This window comes from Tenrec ecaudatus, chromosome 9 (genome assembly GCF_050624435.1).
Source record: "Tenrec ecaudatus isolate mTenEca1 chromosome 9, mTenEca1.hap1, whole genome shotgun sequence".
NCBI lineage: Eukaryota > Metazoa > Chordata > Mammalia > Afrosoricida > Tenrecidae > Tenrec > Tenrec ecaudatus.
The window spans coordinates 152,939,168-152,959,679 of NC_134538.1; the positions used below are offsets into that span (position 1 = coordinate 152,939,168).

At 51.3% G+C, this 20,512-nt stretch overlaps 1 protein-coding gene across 1 annotated transcript in view; it reads left to right on the forward strand.

Moving 5' to 3' along the window:
- Positions 1–20,512, forward strand: part of LRGUK (leucine rich repeats and guanylate kinase domain containing) — an 84,546-nt gene that overhangs the window by 4,392 nt on the left and 59,642 nt on the right. Inside the window, exons 2-5 of the mRNA XM_075557398.1 lie at positions 4,483–4,590; positions 9,400–9,481; positions 11,998–12,098; positions 15,322–15,403. Coding sequence (XP_075413513.1) covers positions 4,483–4,590; positions 9,400–9,481; positions 11,998–12,098; positions 15,322–15,403 — 373 coding nt within the window. The remainder of the gene's footprint in view (positions 1–4,482; positions 4,591–9,399; positions 9,482–11,997; positions 12,099–15,321; positions 15,404–20,512) is intronic.

Sequence of the window (20,512 nt, forward strand, 5' to 3'; positions counted from 1 at the left end):
GAAGGATGAATAGGCCAGAAATAATGTCTGTCTATCTATCTATCTCTATCTATCTATCTATCTATCTATCTATCTATCTATCTATCTATCTATCTATCATCTATCTATTTATCTATCTGTAAATAGACACCGCAGAACACATGCCAATCCAGCCCTTTCTAGGTGTGCTTACACTTCAGTGGCACTGTTTGCCTTCTTCCAGTTGTGCCATTGCTCTCAGATTATTCCTCCCCGACACCTTGGTTCCCTGCCCCCTCAGCTTCCTGTCCAACCTTTCAGGTTGCTGTTGTCACTGCTCCCGTGCAGCCCTTTCTTTACAAGGCAGACGTCCTCGATGCATTCTGCTCAGCCGTTCTTTGGCTTCAAGAAGCTGCCGCAACGAGCATGTTTGCTTAAGGCTTCAAGGTGATCTCAGGGCAGATTTTCGGTGGTTAGTCTGGCCTCAGTGGCTCCAGGAAATCCCAGAATTTTGCTCTGAGTTCATCCCCTACACTCCTCCAACCACCTTGCTCTCTTGGCTAGGATTCTTTTATAGATTCTCTGATCAAACCATTCAACAATGCACCTGGGAAGCCAGAGTCTAAAGTCCTGGTGGTCCGGTGTACACAGCCGGGGTCACCCAGGGCTGAATAAAAGCTAGCTCGCAAGTGTCCACTGAGGCACACGAGACCACGCCTGTGCTACGAGGGGTGGTCTCTATGCTTAATGTTGAATATTTTCCCCAATGGCAGGACCCCGCCTGGTTTACCCACCCACCCATGTGTGTGGTCACCTTCTCCGGGACAGACGTGTCCCCCACCCCTCCACTTCTTAACTTAGGTTTCCAATAAGGTCCACTGATCACTCTTGTAGGAGAGGCTGTTCATTTGGGGGTGACCGTCGAATGAGGGTCTATGGCAGGGACTGGCTGGTCTTCATCTCCCTTTTGAGGCCACACCAGAAGGATCCGATTTGAAAACTCCCACTAAGTGAACAGGACTTTACCTTAAGTACGCCAATGGCAGAGTAAAGGAACTGAGACATGCCCATGGGCCGATGGCTGGCATGCCCGAGCATGAGAAGCTGCTGGCGACTGAGGAAGTCATTGGACTGTGGTTCAACATCCATGCTTCGGGGATGCCCAACAGACGCCAACTCAAAATGTCCACATGTGCGCCATTTCCATCCCCACTGTGCCTTGTAAGGACATGTTCAGTGCAGTTTCACCCTGGTGATGGAGCATTACTGAAAGTTTTGCCCTATTTCCAGCCCTGGTTGTTTGTGTAAAGAATGTTCAGTTACCGATGGTGGTAATCTTTACAAATCAACAACCCATGTATTTTGCTCTGAAAAACAGTCTTATACTTGTATACTTTCTTTTCTCAACAGGGGTAAATTTCTCAGCAGGGGTAAATGCTATACCCCTGGCCGGATAAATGATAATAGCAACAGAATGACCATGTGCCCCAGGGGAATAATTTATAATGTCCTTCCACACAACAATGATGATGTATTCCGAGTGAACAAGAGACACCTAGAAACCAGAGCTATATGACTGGGTTTTGAGCTCGCCCTGAGTCATAGCCCTAATCTAAGAACAGTTTGACTTTATCACGTAGCTCTGCTCAGTGCCTCCTGCCCCCATGAAGCACTCACTGTTGATATGGGTGCTAGAGCAAAGTGTGGTGAAGTAAGCAGGTGGCTGCCAGAAAGAATAGTGTCTGGAGTCTTAAAGGCTTGTCTTAAAGCAAGCAGCCATCTAGGTGAGCCATCAGCTAAGTCCACATGGAGGAAGCACACCAGCCCGTGTGATCCAAGGATTGGAAACAGTGAAAACCAAACCCGGAGGAGGGAATCATATTGGAGCCTAAATCCAGAGGCTTCCATCCACTGTGTTTCCTGATACAGTGTGTTCACGCTGGCAGGGGAGAGAGTAGGAGGTGGAGAGAGTTCAGGGCTGATGGAGGGAGGAGATCTGACAACATGAGCAGTGCCTTGCAAGTCATGTGATGCACTGACAGCTCTGGCCCCCTAGAGCAGGGCTCTCTCCCAAAGGCAAGAGGTGCCAGGACACCCTCCTCCCCCCAGCAAGAGAATTGTTCCTGGAAACCCCAGGACCGAGGAGAGAGGAGTCCAGGCTGACCTCCGCCTTGGTGACGTCCTTCTGCAACAAGGCAGGGGCTCTCTAGGCCAGAAAGTACAAGGGCAGTGACATCTCATCTTGGGACCCTTAGGGACTGAAAAGACAATGGAATGACCCCATTTTTTAAAGCCCCTCATACAACCATTTACCCACGGCCAGTAGTAGGTGGTGGGAGCTGGTTCATGGGGTGAGTAACGTAGACAGACTCTAAATTACTGGGAAGTCCGATTGATTTGACTATTTTTTTAAAACATGTCTACCATTTGAACTGGGTGCCAGCAGCCTTTGTGGGGGGCCAGGGCTAAGGGGCCTTAGCTTGCTACAAAAGAGCTTGGGGCCACAACACAGGCCATCACTGGCTGCTGATTGAAGGCTCCATGGCAAAGCTTTGGAGAGAAAGGGCCACTCCCCTCCTCTATCCCTTCCCGGGCCTTTACAGAAGGCTCCGGAACATCATTTGGAATGTAAAGACATTCAAGAGGCCTACAGTTGGTTCGTGGAAAGATGGATGCAATTTTACTTTTGGAAGCCCCCTCAATTCTTTCTCCGATTTCTGTGAAGGCAATGGGTTGGTTGGTACGGACGAAGGACTCATTGAAACGCGGGGTTTCTGATTTCATCAACTAGTGGACACAGCTGCCCTTTGTTGGGAACACTCGGTGTGGGCATTGGAGGCAGGGAGCCGAGAGCTTGAACATTCTAAGAGCTTCGTAGGTAGATGAGTGTGCGTGCGTATGTGTGTATATGGATGTCGACGTAGAAATAGATATAGATACAACGTTCTTGCATATGATTGACTCGCAAAGTTCTGAGAAGAATGGGGAAAAGATATATTTTTAAGAAAATTATTTTGAACATTTTAATTTTCAAATAAAAGGAAGAATGGGCGCGTGTGTATGCGCGTGTGTGCGTGTGTGTGTGCGTGTGTGTGCGTGTGTGTCGTTAGGTACCTTCAAGTCATTTCTGACTCAGAGAAAGCCTGTGCACAGCAGAACAAAACAGTGCCCGGTCTTGCGTCACCCTCACAGTCGTTAGGTTGAAGCCTGTTGTCGCAGCCTCTGTATCAGCCCATGGTGTTGGGAGTCTCCTCTTTTTTTGCTACCCTGTCTTACCAAGCACAATGTCCTTCGGACTGGTCTCTCCTGCTAACATCTCCAAAGTGCGTGAGACGAAGTCTGACCATCCTGACTGAGAAGAAAAAAACCCCAATATATAATTGTCCCCATCCTCCCAGAACTTTGAAAGACTCAATAACTTGACTCCCCCCAAAGTCCCACAACCCAAATGACAGAGCTGGGGCTCAAATCGACCCGTCCACCTGCCAAACCCATGCGCTTCCCCTGGAAACAACAGGCTGCCCTGGGTGAGTGGGTGCTAGTGTGGCAGAAAAATCGTGACAACAGCCCAGATGGACATGCGTGTGCCTCCAGGATCAAGCGCCCGAGCAGCGTTGCATGCTCCTGCATTCATCTAGAAGGCCTGGAACGTGCTTTTCGCCGTGGAAATCCACGTACTAGTCATGGCTGGTTATGCCAGAGTGACCAATGCCATCGCCCTTCTCGGTGTCCTCATGCTGACGTGGTGGGCTTTGGCCGGGGGATAACGGATGGTGCACTGACCCACCTAAAGGGCATGTCCACTGGTCCATGGACTGTCTACAGACCAAGGGCCATTCTCCCATGGAAACTAGAATTCCCCATTGAACAGATCTTAGATGTTGCGTGAATCCAGCAGAATGGGAGGTGAGGGGGAATCTGCATTCTCCCGGAAGAACGCCAGAATGAGAGAAGCAGCCGCCTTGACAGTGATGCCGTGGCCCTTTGGGGTGTAGACAAGCAGCCAAGTGGCATTTAGGAGAACCGCACCTAAATCAAACACATCTGGCCTGTCCTCCTCCAGCTCCGTCACACACAAGGCTCTGCGGTTCCGGCCACGTCTTCTCCTCCGGCCTTCGTTTCTCCATCTGTAAAGTGGAGACCATGGAACTCAACTTGAGCGCTGGGGGATGTTAAGAGAGCTTTCATGCCTGGAACAGAGCAGCGCGGTTGGGAGCTGCCACCGCTGGGCACTCTTTCCACCACTGCTGGGTGCATCCGCTTTGCCCACGTAAGGCAAGCGACGACCTGAAAACGCCATGTCCACGAAAACAGGGATCCTGTAGGTGGCTCTCGAAGGGCACCTGTGATACACGTGTGGCCTCCGGGCAAACTTCTCTTTGGGGCTGGGGGAAGTCTGTTGTGGCTAGGGCTCCCTCCCACCCCGACCCCCCTCCAAAGGCCCAACGACTGGATGCGTGACATACAGAGAAGGTGCTGGATTGTTCCTCTTCTAACGGAAGTCCCTGCTTTCTCCACCTGCAGGAGGAATTTGATGGGGTCCTGAGAGAGGAAATGATCGCCGGGGCACTGTGCACCCTAGGGCGCTCGGGCAGCGGGACTGAGCAGGTCTACCTCGACCTAGCGTTATCTGTGAGTATGACACCATGGCCATTGGGCTGGGATGTCTTGGCCATGTCTGTGCCTTTCCTGGCGTGCATTTGACACTCCTGAATCTCAGAGCCTTGTCTTGGGTGGAAGGTGGGGGGTAGGCGGGCGTGGGGGATGGGGGGAGTCAGAGCTGCATATAAAATGTTGGGCTTCAAGGAGGCCAGGCCGACCCAGCCATGGGCCCCCCAACTCCGTGGTTTTTCTTTTACCTTCAGTAGTCTGTATATTCTAGCAATCGGTCGCTTTGTATCAGAAAGACTGAGCTCCATTCGGGAGAAGCAATCAAACGCTGGTTGCAGAGTTGTTGTTGTCATTGTTATTGCTTGTCTCCGATCGGCACACGAAGGAGGAAAATGCCTACCTGAACTATTAGGGTAGTGACTTAGTACATCAAGAACTAGGCTGCTGGGGGGCTCCATCTCCTTTCCCCAAAGGTTCCTCTTACTGAAGACGAATAACCCGTTGCCGCCCAGCAGTTTTCAAGATTTCCGGACTCGCTGGAGAGCGGCTGGCGCCTCGTCTCCTGCCATTGGTATGGGAGGGGGAGTTCTCCATCAGAGCAGACTCCTGCTTCTCATGCATTTATCCGAGGCTCTGGCAAAAGGAAGGGAGTTCTCTGTTTCCGCTTGCTGAGCAGAGTCGATATTACTGGGGGAGCCACAGAATACACGCAGACATGGAGACACAGAACAGGGAGACACGGAACAGGGTAGGTTAATTGCCGCTGAGTCCTTTTCAATCTAGAACCCCTCCCCAGGGCTTCCAAGCTCTCCAGGCGGGCCTTCAAGGCGCGGGTCCGAACCACCCACCTTTCCGCTAGTTGAACACCAAGGCCACATGGCCTTTTCTATCCCCCCAGGGGTAAAACGCATGGCAAGGCTGGTTTGACTTGGGTCTGAGTCAGCAACTCCAAAACAAGCAAACAAACAAACCCCAAACTTGCTGCATCCAGTGGATGCCAACTCCTGGTGACCCTATAGGACAGGGCGGAGCTGCCCCTGTGACATTCTGAGACCGAAACCCACTTATGGGAGTAGAAAACCCGGTCTTTCTCCCAAGGAGCGGCTGGCAATTTCAAACAGGACCCCGCGCGTGGCAGCCCAACCGTAACTGCCATGTCACCCACACAGTATTAAAGCTCTTTCCACTCGGCCTGGTCCCAGGCTGGTCCTTTGGGGACCGCAGATTGCGGCTCCAATCTTTCCCCGTGTTCACTTGCTATTGAGAGGGCGCGGGGTGACCCAGCGAGGCAGACAGTTGTGGAATTCCAGCCGCAAGCCCACCCCCATCAGCATTCTCCCCATGTGCAGCTCCCCAGGCCTTCAATTGCTCTATGGAAAAAGCAATCCTTTAAATCTTATTTCAGCTCGATGGGCCAAAGCTTAACTTATTTTGCCACTGACCTCCTTCCGGTTGAGATATTACACGTTGAATTACCCGGCCTTAATAACCTGCCTCCCTGAATACACTTTCTTAGGATGACCTATGATTTTGATAGGATTTTCCCCTGCTGATGTCTCACTTACGTTGCACATGATGCTCTCTCTTCCCACCCGCAAGCTTGAGCGTGCATGCGCACGCACACATGTCACCCAGGGGCAACATCAAGGTCATTTCAGGCCCAAATTTCTGACGCCCAGCACAGTGCCTTGCAACTGGTGTTTATTTCTTAGGGATCTAGAGGAGGTCGGGAAAACAACTTTTACATTTTTAAAATGTTTTGTGGCTGAGCGCTGGTCTGCTAACAGAAAGGCTGGTGTTTCTTCTTTATAAAATCATTTTATTGGGAGCTCTTAGAGATATAACAATCCACAACTCAATTAGACCAACCTTAATTTTACAATTGCTGCCAACCATCATTTTCAAAACATATTCTTTCTTCTTGAACTCCTTGATAGCAGCTCCCTTTTAACCCCTCCCTACTCCTACCCTTCTCCCCAGGAACCCTTATTGTTATATATTATTTATTTATTAAGGCGTATCTTACACACACACTATCCAGTGTCTCCGTTCCCCTCGAGTGGGGCATTACAGTCATCGTTGCTTTCAGTCCCCCTGACTCCCCCCCCTTTCCGCACCCTCAGGGAGTCATTATGCTGTCACTATTTCTGAAAGGTTTATCTATCTTGGATTTCATGCGTCAACTGGTCTTAATTATACAAATGAACATATGCAGGTCTATCAAGACGGATGAGGTAAAACCAAGAGCGTAATAGTAAGGGGAGGAAATCTCAAAGTACTAGGGGAGAGTTATGTGTTTCGTCAGTGCTGTACTGCACCCTGGGTATCTCACCCCTTCTGTGTGGCCCTCCTGTGCGGACTGTCCACTTGTCTTACAGGTGGGTTTGGGGTCTCCACTTAGTCTACGCTCCTTCCCGTCAATTTAGTTGCTTGTTTTTAAACTTCTGATACTTATTCCCTTTGATACCTTATGATCACACAGGCTTCTTCTGTGTGTCTCTGTTTATAGGATAAGCAGGATAAGGAGACAGCAGTGGGACCAACGGTTCTGGGGGGCACAGGAGAGGAGAAGGTGGGGGAGGGGGGCGGTGAGCCACTAACGACAGGGACAGGGGAATAGCAAGGGATCTAAAATTGATGGTGAGGAAGTTTAGTGTTCTTGGTCATGTTTGGTCAAGTTAAATGTATCGGAGAGGAATTAGTGAGAGGAGAGCAATAGGTAAACATGATAGTGGGGCAGGAGGAAAGAAAAGAGAAGAAAAAGAGGTAAGAACAAAGAAGTAAAAATTACATATATAGGTATTAATATTGATATGTATATATGTAAATGTATACATATAAGTATCTTTGTCTCTGTATATATATATATATATATATATATATATATATATATATATATATGAATACAACAAAGAAGTAGAGGGACTTTGGGCCTCTACTTAAATCCTACCTTCAGTACAAGAACAGTTCTAATAATGGGGCAATGTATGATACTCACCTTCCTGATACAATCGCTGAAGACAAAGCGGGTGCACAAGCAAAATGTGGTGAAGAACGCTGATGGTGCCCTGCTATTAAAAGATAATAGCGTCTGGGGATCTTAAAGGCTTGAAGTTAAATAAGCGGCCATCTAGCAGGGAGGCAACAAGTCTGGCTATTTCTAACCTGCCCAGAGGTTCATCGGTTGAAAGGCTGGGTGTCCCTCGAATTGCTAAGGTTGCAGCCCTGACAGCCCACCAGAGAGTCCCATTCTGCACACTGGGAGTCACCGGGAGGCAGCATCCGCCGCGAGGCTGGCCGTGGCAGCAGCAGAGCAGCGTGACCATCTGTGACCCCCTGTGAGCAGTGGTGGCGTAGAGGTGGTCACACCGGCCAGGGATCACCAGAAGCAGTCCTAGGCAGGAGCCTTCCTTCCAAGGGACCAATCCCCTCCCCCACAGACCCTTTTGAATTCGACTAGAACTGGGATTTCATGGAAAGAATTTTAGCCTGGGATTCAGGAGACTGGGACTGTGGATCCCCTGGGGCACATCCGGGAGGTGCTAACCGTAAGGTCCCCAGTTGGCTCCCCCTCCCCTTCTTGGGAGAAGGAGGAGGCAGGCACCTTTGGTCAGAAGGACAGCCTGGGAAACCCTGGGGCGGGGGGCGGGCGCTGATCTCTATGACTGGGCAGCAGTGATGCTTTTGGTCCGCCCCTCCGATTCCTCATCTCATCATCGCGAACAATCTGCCCTGCTGATGGCCCAGGATGTTTGGCCAATGGAGAGGATTGCGAGTGAGCTTTAGAAACAAACAACGTGTGGGTCGCGTGCAAATTAATGACCTCGTGATTCCTGGGAACACTAAGGGTTCATTACCTTCTGTTTTCTACTGGATTAAACCCTGTTGTTATTTTCACACACGTACACAGGTGCACACACACATAAAACTCCTCTCTCGTCTCGAGCACAGCTCTCATTTGCCTACTCCTGGGTATTCGTTTTTTGCGAACGACGCTGATTTTCTAAGCAGTTGTGTCCTGGAGAAGAGTGGAGTTGGCTGTCTCAGGTTCCTTTTCTTAGTAGAGCCCCCAAGTCTGTCTTCTTGCTTCCACTCTGCTGTCAAGAGGAATTATTAAAAATAAACAAAAACCCGACGCACTGGCATCTAGTCTCTTCCTACTCAGGGCGACCCTGTAGGACAGGGTAGAGCTGCCCCAGTGAGTTCCCACGGCTGCAGCTCTTTTTGTTTTTAATTAATTGGAATGTACTAAATAGAGCCTATCAGTCCATAGTTGGGTCACATCGAGTAGAATTGTACAACTGCTACTGTAGTTTCCAGACCTTATTTTTCTTCCTGGGCTCCTCGACATGATCTACCTTTTACCCCCTCCCCACCACTGTATTCCCCTCTCCCCCTGAGACCCTATTCTACTTGCTGTCCCTGTAAGTTCATCAGTTCTGGGCTTCATAAACTGAAAAATGGGGAAGCCCATTACACAGTTTCAAGAGGGTGAATGACCTCCAATGACATAACACCTCTGAACTACACCCTCATGTGAACAGACAAAAAACAATACAAGCCAAAAAATACCTAAAATTTTGGAAACCATACCAGGTCCACCTGCAGCTCTGCATGGGAAAAGAAAGCCTCGTCTTTCTTCCACAGGGAGGCTGATGGTTTTGAACTGATGGCCGTGGTTAGCAGCCTAGCAGGTCGCCCACTCAGCCCCCCGGGCTCCCCTGAGCTGTCAAGAGTCATTCTGAATTCCCTTCTGTCACCTCTCCAGATCCTGCAGGCAGGCTGAAGAGCGCCCGCCCGGCTAACGGCTTTTCCCTTTTATTGTCTCAGGGCTGTGATTTAGCCGACATCAGCATTCTCAACGGATACATCCACCTGCAGAAGTTGGATCTTTCCATAAATAAAATCGAAGGTATGTGATGGTCCTTCTAGTAAATGATGGGCTTCAGAGTGTGAACTCTGTAGCCCAGCCGCTCGTTCTTTTGTTCAGAACACGGGGGACCAGAAGGTTGCAAATCGGAGCGCAGGCGGCGAGAGGCGATGGTGATAGCTTCGGCAGTGATCAGCCCTCCTGTTTCATCTCTACCCTCCTCCCTCCCCTTCTCCCGGGTTATTTTAGTGCAAATCCCAGGCATAGTCAGCAGGAGACCTTTTCTGTCTTACTTTTTCTAGTCCCCTGTAGTGTTCCCCCGTAGGACTTTCTCCCCTTCCTACCCCCAGCGCACCTCTGAGGTCGCTCTCTAGATAGGGAGCTGGGGAGGGGCGGGCGGCATCCCTCCAGCCACACATGGTGCCCTCTGTTGGTGCCGACTGCCTCGGCTGCTAACCAAAAGGCTGCTGGTTCGAGACCACCCAGAGGTGCCTTGGAAGTAAGGCCTGGTCTACTGGTGGCAAAGCAGCCTTGGAAGGCCGTACCTCCACCAGGGGGCTGTAGGTCTGCGTCCACGCAATGATTATGGGCACCTGGTATTGGAGAGCGCAGAGGAGAGCGGGTGGGCTCTGGGCACCTCGCTGGGTGCATGCAGGACCAACAGGCGCTCAGCTGTGTTTGGGGCCTGGTCAGAGCCTGCATTTCAAATACCTTTCCCTTCAAGAGCCGGTGCGGCAGACACGAGGAGCTGCTGCCATCTGCTGGCCACAGCACTCACGGCACCCAGTGGGACGGCTCCAAACCCCCAAAAGCAAACCGCAGCTGATCAAAGCATCCAGTTGGGTTCTCACTCACAGTGACCCTGTAGGGTCCAGACTGCTAGCCTTGTGGGTAACAGCCCACCAGTACCCTACTGTATGCCTCCTGGTACCCAATGTAGAGTCTGCTAAATTAAGAAGCCCAGCAGCCTGGCTTCTTAATTAGTTTTTTCCCCTGAATGAACTAGGCCCCTCGGCCACCTACCAAGTGTGAAATGGTCTCTGTCTGAGAGCTAGCTCCTAGGAGATGGCTGGAGCGTCCATAGCAGCCAGCAGAGGGGCACCCACGAGCTGAGCTCAGAGACCACAAACAAAGTAGCCCTTTCAGGGTCTCCTTCACTTTCTTCTGGGCAGCCACCCTCCACCCACTTATTTCCCACCAAGGGGTTAAGGACTCTGTACAGCCCCCCCCCCCTTTAACTGGATTCCAACGCATTGCGACCCTGTATAGTTTCTGAGCTGCTAAATATTTACTGAAGCAGACAGCCTCATCTTTCTCCCACAGAGCAGCAGCTAGTGGGTTTGAACTGCCAACCTTTGGGTTAATAGCCCAACATCTAACCCACAGTGTCGTGAAGTTTTCTCTTCTACGCCAGCTAGCACCTGATGGTGCTGTGGGCTAGGCATTGGTGCAAACACACCAGCTGCTCTTCAGAGAAAGATGATGTTGTTAAGGCGCCTTCAAGTTGGTTCTGACCCATCTCTACCCGTGCACTACAGAACCAAACGCTGCCTGGTCCCGCACCAGCCTCCCCATGACCCCTGTGCCCGAGTCCACTGCTGCAGCCCCTGGGGCAGTCCATCTCACTGAGGGCCTTCCTCTCTTTCGCTGCCCCTCCGCTTTACCAAGCCTGGTGTCCTTCTCCAGGGGCTGGTCTCCAGAGGACGGGGCAATGTCCTCTGAGTGTGGTGGTCATTGGCTCTCCAGTCTAGGCCAGGATCACAAGGAATCAGCTCTTCCCAGGGTCAGTCATTTCCAGGCGGAGATGGGAGTTACAGGGTGAGCCGGGCATCCTCCTGGTCCCATACCTGAGCTCTGAACGCCACTGCTGCCCGGAAGGGCACCGGCCCTTGAGCGACAGAGAGGCACAGGACTATTGCACAACTGTTATGATCCTGCAGTAACTTTGTGCCGAAGAGCCTCGATTCGCTCCCTAGTCCCAGCCTTTGGGTTCATGGCTCAGGGTATCTGCTCAGAATAGGACACACAAGCTCAGACGCCGTGTGTGAACCCACCCAGACTCCGCAAAGCAAATTCGTAGCCACGATGTAAACCTTGGTGAATTACGAGGGGGACGGCGGGTTACGTCAAATCAAAGACAAAATTTAATTCACAACAAAGAGTCCTTTAAACGCACCTTTCCAGCTTTCCCCAGTGGACAAGATTGCGTTAGGTAGGAGCTAATTATCAAGGGGATTATCCCGGGCTTCAGTTTGCCAGTGTTTCCTCTGAGGCCGGCACTTTCCAAAGCATTGGATGGGGTGGGCCAGTAGCGTGGGGACAGGGAGCTGGCACCTGGGGGGTGTCCAAGGACATGGCTTAGCTGGATGGGCTAGAGCAAAGGGTCCCAAAGCCATCGGGAGGCTTGGAGAGGGAAGTCTCTGCTTTTCATCCAAGGGTTTCCCCACATCTTTTAAAATCGCGTTTCACACATGGTGACTCCGTCTCGTGTGTGTGGTGATTGGCTTACCTTGGACGGTGCTTTCTGTCTTTGTCTCCTCACCCCGCAACCCCCCCAGATTTGTCTTGCGTGAGCTATATGCCCTACCTGCTGGAACTGAACGCTTCTCAAAATAGACTGACTGCATTCTTCAAATTCAACCCGCCCAGGAATCTCAAGGTAAGCCGCACCAACCCTGCTCCCTGCCGCGTCTCAGCGCCTGGCAATGAGGGAGCCGAAGGGCCCTCTAACAGAGCCTCGGGCAGGAAGGGGAACAGGGCAAGTGTCGGCAAGGAACAGACGAGCTCGGAGTCGTGTGTTTGGGAAAAGTGGGGTGATCGGTTTGCGAACAAGGGTTTTCAGGAAGATTTTCTAAAGCCCAGTTAGTCAAGCCCAAGGACCAATTCCCCGCCCCATCTCCTCCCACCTGCTGCCACCTCATTCACAGGCTCCTTATTATGGCTGTGTTTGTATTATAGCAGAACATTTTCAAATCCGATTTGTGGCCCGGGAAAGCGGTGACCAGTCTTTTGTGGGCTCAAAGGAAAAACAAAGCAACCACACTGCAGTCAGGGGCGTGCCCACTTCTATTGACCCCCTAGGACAGAGTCGACCTGCCCTGTGGGTTTCCAGGCCCGTAACGGTTTGGAGGAGTAGAGAGCCCATCTGCTGTAGCCTGGCCGTTAGCAGCCCACCGCAGCACTCACCACCCCATTAGGGCTCCGGGCCTCAAATCGGGCCCTCCTTACAGAGCCCTGGTGACGTAGTGGGTTCCATGTGGGACTGTTAAGGCCAAGGTCAAGAGATTGAAACCACCAGCCGCTCCTTAGGGGGAAGAGGAGGCTTTCTGCTCCTGTAAGGAGTGCCGCCTCTCGGAAACCCACTGGGGCAGTTCTACTCCACCCTCTAGGGGCGCTGTGAGTTGGAATTGACTCTGGCCTTGAGTTTAGAGTGTTGATCCAAGCTCAACTTTTTTCAGGGAAAACAGGAACGATCTCAGAGATGCGTTCTCCTCCAAGGCTCTGCTCTTGCATGTCTCCGGACAGTGCCTAAGAGGGCCCTGGCACACCAGGGGCAGCAGGGTGTCCCACGTTCATGGGCACCCATGCCCCGGTGGTTCTCGGGAAGTCCTCCAGGAATCAGGCAGTCTGGGGGTGAGGCACGCAGGGCCATATTTAACAAGCCCCAGTGCTACTGGAGAGCCCTGGGGGTGTAGTGGTTATGTGTTGGGCCGCCACGATCTGAATGGTCAGCAGTTGGAAACCACCAGCAGCTCCACGGGAGAAAGACTGGCCTCTCTACTCCCATCAACACTTCCAGTCTGGGGATCCCACGGGGGTTGCTGTGAGCCAGCACTGACTTGATGGTAGGGGTGATGCACTTGCTCCTGGCGCATGGACCACACATCTGGACCCCCGAGAACCACCAGCAACCGCTCGTGCCTGTGCCCTGGCCCTGAGAGTCCGTTGTAAATCCAGAGAAAGGACATGGCTGCTGACCTGAAGGTCGTGCCCACTAGCTACTCTGCAGTAGAACAGTGTGGCAGTCTCTCTCCACGGGTGGGGACAGGTCTCCTCTGAGTCAGCTCGGAGCCCAGCCTGGGACGAGTGTAGGTTGGCAGGGGTCTTCAGCCAATCCTCCCAACAAACGCTCTGCTGGAGGCCGTACGACTGGCCCCGTACACAGATGAGGACAGCGAGGTGCGGGCAGGCGAGGTCACTGACAGACTTTGTTGGCAGGGCAGGGATGGAAGCCTTGTCTGGGACCCCAGTGTTTGCAACTTTTCTGTCAGTCCTACTTACGTCCTTTGTCCTGTCCCGAGCAGCCCTGCCTCCTCCCCACGTGGGGTCTGTGGGACATTCCCCACCCCACTGTGCACGGGAGCCTGTGTGGGACCCCCCCACTGTGCACGGGAGCCCGTGTGTAGGACACCCCCCCCCCCACACACACACACACACTGCACGAGAGCCCGTGTGTGTACCATGGAGTCTCTCTGCCCTTGGCAGTGGGTGAAGTGAGTGCCCACTAGATCCTATGGCACATGCTGGGCCCGGTGGACATCAGAGCAGTGTTCTGCCACACCAGAGTCCCGGCTGGGGTCTCTCAGTAAGCCTCTACCCCCAGGGAGCCCTGGAAGGTGGATTACCCCACCAGCCAGGTAGGCAGGGCCTTCGTTGTGTTTACTTACCAGTCTGTAGCAAACACTTCCTCCCAGGTTTAACCTCTCTGTGACCTGGTGAAACGCAGGAAGCACTGATCACTGCAGATTAGTAAGTAAACCCAGTTAAGCTCCTTGATTGGATACCTGGCTTCCTGTCAAGCAGGCTCTGCTGATCTGCCCTGGGCCAGGCTCAGGTGTTGGTAGACAGGTGCCAGGAGCGAGCAGGCCTCGCGCCACTTGCCAAAGGAGGAAAGGTGATGTGAAGAAGCATTTCTCACCTTGATCCAGAGAGTTAGAAATGCGTCCCCAGATGGTCTTCCAGTTTTACTGGTATTATTACACCCCAACCCCAACCCCCAAAACCAAACTCCCTGCCATCAGGTGGTGGAGTGTTTACAAGCTGGGCGCTCTCCACAAGGTCAGCAGTTCATAACCACCAGCCGCTCCACCGGAGAGAGACGAGGCTCTCGACGGCCATAGAGAGCGACAGCCTCATGAACGCCCGGGGGCAGTGCTGTGCTGTCCTATAGGGCCACTACCAGTCGGAATTGACTCGATGGCATTAGAGCAAATGGTAGAAGTCATGGAAAGTTAGGGGTGAAATTGAGATATTTCCAGAGGAGAACCAAGAGATCGGAAGTACCTGCTTAACACGGCGCCAGGGGACTGCTGGCCTGGAAGCTTGAGGGGTGTTAATGTGGTCAGGGGGCTGGGGAGGGGGCACCTCCTCGCTCCTCCTCTAAATAGGCAGGAGCTGACGGGATACCTGGCATGCCCAACATGCGCTCTGCCTGATTCTAGACCCCTCTGTGCAGTGGACACCAGATGGTGGTGAAAAACGGTGAAAAGGACCCGCGGGGACAGAGTAGAGCTGCCCGGTGGGTTTCCAAGACGGTCACTCTGCAGGAGCGCAGAGCGGCCTCTTTCTCCCAAGGAGCGGCCAGTGGGCTCAAAGGGCTCACTTGGTGAGGAGCAGCCCCCACCCCCACCCCAGCGCTCCCAGACTCACTGCCATCGAGTCCGTTCCAACCCCCAGCCTCCCGCGAGGACAGACAGAGCCCACGCTCCCTCTGGGTTTCCAGGATTGAAAATCCTACGGGAGCTCAAAGCCTCACCACGGAGCGGCTGGTGGTTTCGAACGGCTGACTATGCAGTCAGCAGCCCAACGAGCAGCCCTCTGCACCACCAGGCCTCCTGGGGATGACATCCGAGGTATGGCCCGTGTCATCTTTTTCTCCACAGAAAGTGGATTTTTCCTACAATCAAATCTCCGAAATGACCGATCTGTCTGCTTACCAGGCTCTCACGAAGCTGATTTTGGACAGTATCCTTTGAGTAGAGGGCAGGGGCAGGATGTGGGACGTACTCTGTTTGAGTAAGAGGGTGGCCGAGCCGGGCAGGGAGGGGTGTGGAACACTACCAGCCAAGCAATTTACTGGGGATGGATGACTCCTGCAGTGACGGAGAACTGGTGTTCCCTAGTCGGGGCGGGTTCGGGGGGGTGTTATTTACCAAGGAATCAAACTTCCAGCCTGAGCTGGCCAGGAGCATCTTCTCCCTGCACTGCTGAGGGGCACTGCTCCTCCCGGTCCCTGCATGTTTCTTGTCCATTCTAAAATGCAGGTAAGGAGTCGTGTGATACTTGATTTCAGCGCCTTCCGGTGTACCTAAAGCGGTGCCCTATCTGACACCAGTCTCGCCATTTGGAAAGCCGGCTTTTGCCATAGGGAAAACAAGTGATTGTTTCCATGACACACGATCCACCCTCATCTCTCCTTCAGTCACAAGCCTCTCTTGCTGGTTGGCATCAAGGCCCTGCAACTCAGGGCAGCAGGATGAAACACGGCCCGTCCTGCACCAGCCTCGCCATAGCAGGTGGACTTGGTCTCCTTGTGGTGGCCACTAGCTCAGTCCAGTTCTGTAAGGGCTCCCCTCACTTGCATGGGCCCCACCACTTGACCATGCAAGATGCGTTTCTCTAGCGATTGATTACTTTCTCCTGTGCTGACATCCTGCACCGCATGGGATGCTAGGCTGCTGTATCCCGTCCCCCGCTCCTCAGGGTTTTCAATGGCTGGTTTTCCGAAGGTCACCAGGCCCTTGTTCATAGTCTGGCTTAGTCTGGAAGCTCTGCTGAAACCCATCCCTCTACAGATGACCCTACTGACATTTAGAATTCTGTGGCCATCGCTTCTGTATCACAGCAACACATACACTGTGACAGTGTGGTGACATCTGGCAGATGAGTGGTTGAGTGTATTTTCATCGTGTCTAGAGTACATAACACACACACACACACAACAACAACGAACTTGGTTTGTAACAACTTCAGGAACCCATGTATTGCACAAGCCAGGACCCCATATAAATTGGTGTCTCCTAACGAGTCAGCATGCTCCAAGGTCTGTAGCCTAGAGGGTTCATTGGGGACTTGTGAGTTTAATGAGCCCGAGTCTTCTTTACCCCAGGGGCCATGTCCTCTGGGTGACAAGGCAGCAGCCCTCCTCTTGCTCTGTGACGCTCTCTGCCCACCTGAGGATTTGTGGGCCAGCATGGAGAGGGAATTCCAGGGACGGGCTGTAGCCAGGACACAGCCTTCGTCACTGGCTGAGAGGTGAGGGCCGGAGACACACCTTCTTTTCTTTTTTTTAAATCACTTTATTTGGGGGGCTCTTACAACTCTTTATCACAATCCATACATCCATCCATTGTCGGAGACACACTTTCTTGCAGACATATTTTATAAAACAAAACTCGGACCCTGCGTGGTGGGCAGCTTGGCACAGAGCGCCAGGTCCCTCCAGAGCTTGTGTGTGAACACCAGCCTCAGCAGAGGGGAAGATGATGTCCTTGAAAGGAGCCATTTCTTTCTGATCGTGGCCTCACCCACTTGTTGTGGACCCTCGTGTCATGCATGTGTGTCACGTGGTGGTGGTGGTTGGGTGCCGTCTTGTCGGTTCCGACCCAAAGCAGCCCTCTTTCTGCAGCTCAGAACCAAACCCCGCCGGTCCTGCACCATTCTCACAAGCATTCCTATGCAGGAGCCCCATGCTTGAGTCTCATAGGGATTGAAATGGTACAACCTCACTGCTCAGAAACCCACTCCAGACAGTATGCATCTCGGGAGATGAATGACATCGCCAGCCTCGCTGGCCCTTCTTAGAAATGCAGATTCTTGCATTCCCACCCACTCCTCCTGAATCAGAACCTGTGATTTGAACACGACCCCTGCCCCCAGCAATATGCTGCGCACTCAACTCGAGAAGCCTAGTCTACAAATCAGCTGACCCTACCTTCTCACCTGCTGGAAGAGGAGCTCTGGTGGCATCGGGGTTAAGCGGTGGGCTTCGAACTGCAAGGTCAACCGTGTGAAGTCATCCGTCATTCCCCAGGAGAAGGATGAGGCTTTCTACTCCTGTGAAGAGTCACTGTCTCAGAAACTCATCGGAGCAGTTCTAGTCTGTCCTTTAGGATCTCCGTGAGTCAGGATCGACTCAGTGGCAGTGAGTGTTGATTTGTTTTGTTGAGTAGAAAAGGAGGAGCCTGTGGGGGTGGTTCGTTGCCCTCCAGTTGAGTGCGTGCGGCCTTGTGTCCAAAGGAAGGAGACCGTTACCAGTCCTGAGCCATCTTCATGATTGCTGGGATGCCTCCATCCATCGCTGGAGCGATTGCAGGACGCCGGCCTGCTAAGGGCTTTCATTCAGCAACTTTGAAAGAAGATGGGGACATGCATTGTTTGGAGATCAATGTGTAGAGCTATTTGTCTTCCAGAAAAATATTCTCCTTCACATGTTCTGGTGGTCCAGTGGGTTACACGACGTGGGCTGCCAACCACAAGGTCAGCAGTTTGAAACCACCAGCCACTCCAAGGGAGAAAGATGAAGCTTTCTCATCCTGTAGCTTAACAGGTTCAGAAATTACTCCCCACCCCTCCACCCCCAGGATATTTTTACTCTTTCCTTCCTGTAGGGTCACTGTGAACTGGAGTCGAGTTTTTTTATTTTGTGCAACAAGGCGTTGCCAAAGGAAACACACACACACACACACAGTATTTGGAATTCAAACCATAGGATACAATTTATAGTCCTAAGAGTCATGGTTGCTATACAGAGGCAAGGATGGCAAGACTTCATCTCAGCTGCTTTGGGCCTGCTGTCGGGAGAGACCAGCCTCCGAAGGAAGACATCACACTTGAATAGAGAGGGTCAGTGAGAGAGAGCGAGGCCCTCGAGATGGACGGACACGGGCTGCGACTGTGGACTCAAGTGTAGAATCAACTGTGAGGTTGGAGCAGGCCTGGGCAGTGCTGTATTCTCTTGTGCAGAGAAGGGATCGCTCTGGATCAGAATTGACTCAGTGTCACCTAACAACAACAACAACAAACCTTAGCGATCGTACAGCTTTGATGACTAGTTTTTAAACAGCACTAAGACTGCCTCTCTCTTTGGCTGTCTAAGCGTATCTTGTTGTGCATAGGCAGATGGTGGTGTTTACAAACTTTTCTAGACGGTTAAAAGCAAAAGTACATATGAGAAGATTATGAGTTAAATTGAGGGGACCCAAACTGTATAAAGGATTAAATTTTTCTATTTTCTTTTTTTTAAGAAAACAAATTTTATTTGAGCTCAGAAAGATAGTAAGTAAAGGGAGGACTTTTCTCAACTTGATAAGGAATATCTACAAATTATTATCATTATTATTTTACCTACAAACTTTGACCTGGGACATATCTGCGCATTCTCCTTGAAGCTCAGGGTCAAGACAAAGTTACCTATCTCTGCCATTCTCTCTGACCTTGTTTCGGAAGGGCCTAGCCAGCGCCCACCATAAAACAAGAGGACAAAATGGAAGGTCTAATGGTGGGCAAGAAGATCAAAGTCATTTCTTGTAGGTGACGTGATTCTCTAAGAGAATATAAAAGAGAGCTTGGACTAAAGTATTGTAGAAATAGCGGGGAGAGTTCTGAGAATTGAGCAAGGTGGTCGAGTGTGACTTTAGGAAACAGAAATTGACTGCATTTGTCTCTACCGGGAGCAATTAGAACACACAACTTTTAAAAGCATCACCATTCATAACAGCAATAAAAATCTTATTAAAGATGAAGACCTGTGAGAGAGCATAATAAAGACATAATTTTGCCTTTATTGAAGGGTAAAAGAGATAGATAGATACAAAAACTTCATGTTTTCTTATTTAATAAAGTTTCTAAGATTTTATAGCAAAAAAGCCCCCAAAACTTTATTGAAGGCCATGAAAACCAAAATCCAATGAAACTTACTGCCCTTGAGGGAGTGCTGACTTCCTAGTGACTCTGTAGGACAGGGTAGAACTGCCCCTGTGAGTTTCCGAGACTACTTCTTCATAGGAGTAGAAAGCCTTGCCTCTCTCCCAAGGAGCAGCTGGTGGTTTTGAACTGTGGACCTTGCATATCATATGCTGGTGCCATGCACTCAATTCTGACTCATAAACAGCTGTAGGAGATCAGTGTTTATTTAGTTTACTTTGTCTTATGATGTTCTTTCCCTATTGGAATAACTGATGGTTAATTGATAATCATCCTAAAATCAGGATGAGAAGCAGCCATGGCTAAATACATGGATTTATTCCGGAGAAGGAAAACACTTTATTCTTTATCCATAACTATTGACCAGCTATTTATTAGAATTTATTTTATGATACTAGAATCATAAAATGAAATCCAAACTCTCATTGCCATTGAGTTGACTCTGACTCAAGGACCCCAGAGGACAGAGTAAAACTGCCCCTGTGATTGGCTGAGTCTGTAACTCTTTACCGAAATAGAAAGCCCCATCTTTCTCCCACAGAGTGGTGGCTGGTGGTTTCAAACCGCCAACCTTGGGATTAGCAGCCCAACTCGCAAACCACTACACCACCAGAGCTGCTTATAGAATCATAGAATTCATTACGGATTTTTAAAAAAATCCTATAGAATCAAAAAGACTCCACATTTTAAATGCAGAGGATCCTGAAGCCCAGGAGGTTCAGCTCCGCGGCCCAGAGGATGTAGCCAGGGGGGCTAGACGTTTGAATGCCGCAGTGTTTCACACTGCAGTTCTGAGTGATGGTCACTTCAGTCACAGGGCCGTTTAGCTGTGCGCAGGCTTCCTTCCTGGGAGAGACTGGCTCCTCTCACGAAGCATCTTTCAACTGGGGGCTGCTATCGATCTTCTCAGGATTGGTTTTGATGAAAGCGATCATCCTGGCTTTCTCCACTCAGAGAATCGTGATGGATTCCGCCTTCTTCCCCGGCAACTGTTTTCTGTGCACCCGGGCCATATTTTATGTGTGTAGACAAATGAGGTAGCGTATGCACTGAGCTGGTGAATCATTCATGCTGAACATTGTAAACTCCTGACAGCAGCGTCCGAATGGGCAAAGACGGCATTGGCCTTTTCCCGAGTGAGGAAGTTCC